This window comes from Belonocnema kinseyi, chromosome 2 (assembly GCF_010883055.1).
Source record: "Belonocnema kinseyi isolate 2016_QV_RU_SX_M_011 chromosome 2, B_treatae_v1, whole genome shotgun sequence".
Classification (NCBI taxonomy): Eukaryota; Metazoa; Arthropoda; class Insecta; order Hymenoptera; family Cynipidae; genus Belonocnema; species Belonocnema kinseyi.
Window position 1 is genome coordinate 65,221,504 of NC_046658.1, and position 2,083 is coordinate 65,223,586.

General features: G+C 29.7%; 2 protein-coding genes across 2 annotated transcripts in view; one reads left to right on the forward strand and one right to left on the reverse strand.

Annotated features, from left to right (window-relative positions):
* Window positions 1-267: 267 nt before the first annotated feature.
* On the forward strand, window positions 268-1,427 carry LOC117167647. Its single transcript, XM_033352731.1, has 2 exons — window positions 268-807; window positions 1,086-1,427. Exons 1-2 carry the CDS (start codon window positions 369-371, stop codon window positions 1,280-1,282), a joined length of 636 nt encoding a protein of 211 aa, XP_033208622.1. The 5' UTR covers window positions 268-368; the 3' UTR covers window positions 1,283-1,427.
* Window positions 1,428-1,576: 149 nt separating this feature from the next.
* The window catches only part of LOC117167697, a 7,694-nt gene continuing 7,187 nt past the window's right edge, over window positions 1,577-2,083 (reverse strand). Inside the window, exon 5 of the mRNA XM_033352821.1 lies at window positions 1,577-1,916. Within this exon, the coding sequence (XP_033208712.1) occupies window positions 1,620-1,916 (297 nt within the window). The 3' untranslated portion in view covers window positions 1,577-1,619. The remainder of the gene's footprint in view (window positions 1,917-2,083) is intronic.

The following is a 2,083-nucleotide window of genomic DNA, read 5'->3' on the forward strand; positions in this document are numbered from 1 at the left end:
GAAATTTTACCGCGATTTCGCTGGAAGCGGGTGCAATTTTTCAGATAAGCACCCGCTCCCGGCGAAATCCTGCGGTTGTCCTTATGACAAATTTTTAATTATATATATGTATTAAGTGCCTCCGGGACTTTTTTACAATTAAAAAAAATTCTACAAATTTTATTTCCATAAAAACCAATTCAATGATTTTATCAATGAATGCTTAAATAAAAACAATTAAAAGATGAATTTAAAAATCCATAAGTAGCTAATTTCAAGTTTGAAAATTCATTTTAAAATCATAGAAAATTGTCATTGTCAAAATCCTAAACTTATTATTCAATGATTTTCACAAATGTTTAAAACTCAAAAACACAAAAATATCTGAAATGGCCCCAGACTCATCAAGGCGTAAACGAAAAATATCGAATAAATCAAATTCCAGAGAAAAAGATAGAAAACATGAAAAATTAGAAGCTCGGCATGATGAAACTTTGAAATATTCTGTAAAATCACAGGATCACAAGCAAACAGTTTCAGATTTAGTTTATCAGTATTTGGGAAATCTGGCTAACGTAAATGATAGAAGAAAACAGAGACACAATGCGAGAAGTATTTTTCATAGGGCTCATATAAGAAAACAACCTCGAGATCTTCATCCTGATCGACATAGGGTGGATTTATCCTCAGTTCAAATTTCAAATTCCAATTTAAAACTAAATTTTCCTCAATATTTACCCCTGACTTATGAAAACACATTTAGCCGCTATCCAAGATCATCTGCTTCTGAAGAAATTGTTGCTGATTATTCCAAAGCTGTTAATGAAGGTATAATAATAAATCATAGGGCTACATTAAAAAATAAATTACGCGAAAGAATATATAGCTTGAATTTAGAATAAACAAAATTCCCCTTTAGGCGTCCAAAATAATTAAACTGAATTAGTTAATTTAGCGTATTTTGGTTTTTTATGTTGTTTTCGATACATTATTCTTAAACTTTTCTTTTATAAGAAAAAATTGGATTTCATATGATTGTATCTTATTTCGTGCCAGAATAAGTTAATTAAAATCGAAAATTATTGAAATTTATTTTTAAATTTCAGTGAGGAATGCAGCGAGAAAATACATCTGTAAAGCACTTTCATTTGCCGTTCATTCTGGATTTCTTGTACCCGCCGATAATAGAGGGCAAATACTTCGAGTTTCTTCCAATCTTTGTCTTTTTCAAACTGCTAAAAATATGAAACGGGAAAAAACTGCCAAAAAAGTTCGGTATGATTCTTCATCATTAAAGAAATGACAGCTAGAAGATGAACAATAATGAAATATAAAAGCTTTGCTTGAAACCTGTATACGTCATTTAGTACTTTTTCTACTGCTTGTTTAGATTCACATTATGTACAATAATGAATATCCTTTCTCGTATATCTGTTTATTGTTTCGAAAATAATATTGAAAATAGTTTTAAAATTTTATACTTGAAAGAAAATAAATGAATATGTATTAAAAAAGTTTTATGTTGTTTTTCCTAAAAATTGAGGAGTGAACAGTAATCTGGAAAAGTATATTTTTATTTATCTTCTACATAATTAAACATTTTATAAATGTCAATTCATAAATTGCTTTTAGCGACTTTCTCATTTTCTGCATCCTCTTCGACAATTCTTGATCCATTTTTTCAGATCTTTACTATTAGAAGCAACTGTTTTTGAATTGTGTGCCTTCAGCTCTTGAAAAAGACTATCCTGTGAGCTTTCTTCTTCCGAACTGGATGAAATATTTTTAATCATCATACGCGACGGTCCACTAATTCCGCAAAAATGTACGCCATTTTTATAAACTTGTTTTCCATTCTTTGCATTATTGGCATTTAAGTCGTCACAACAAGTTACATAACTGCTGCTTGAATTTCCTGACTGATAGTCTTCATTAAACTTGGGAAGAAATCGTGATGGAATATTTTTATTTTGTTATGAAATATAATAAATAGAAAAAGCATGTATTAATTGTGGGTCCGGATGCAATAAGGGCACATAAAATTTTTTCGTGCGAAAACGAAGTCCCCTGGAGGCTTTAGAAAAAATTTTCGAATTTTAATTTT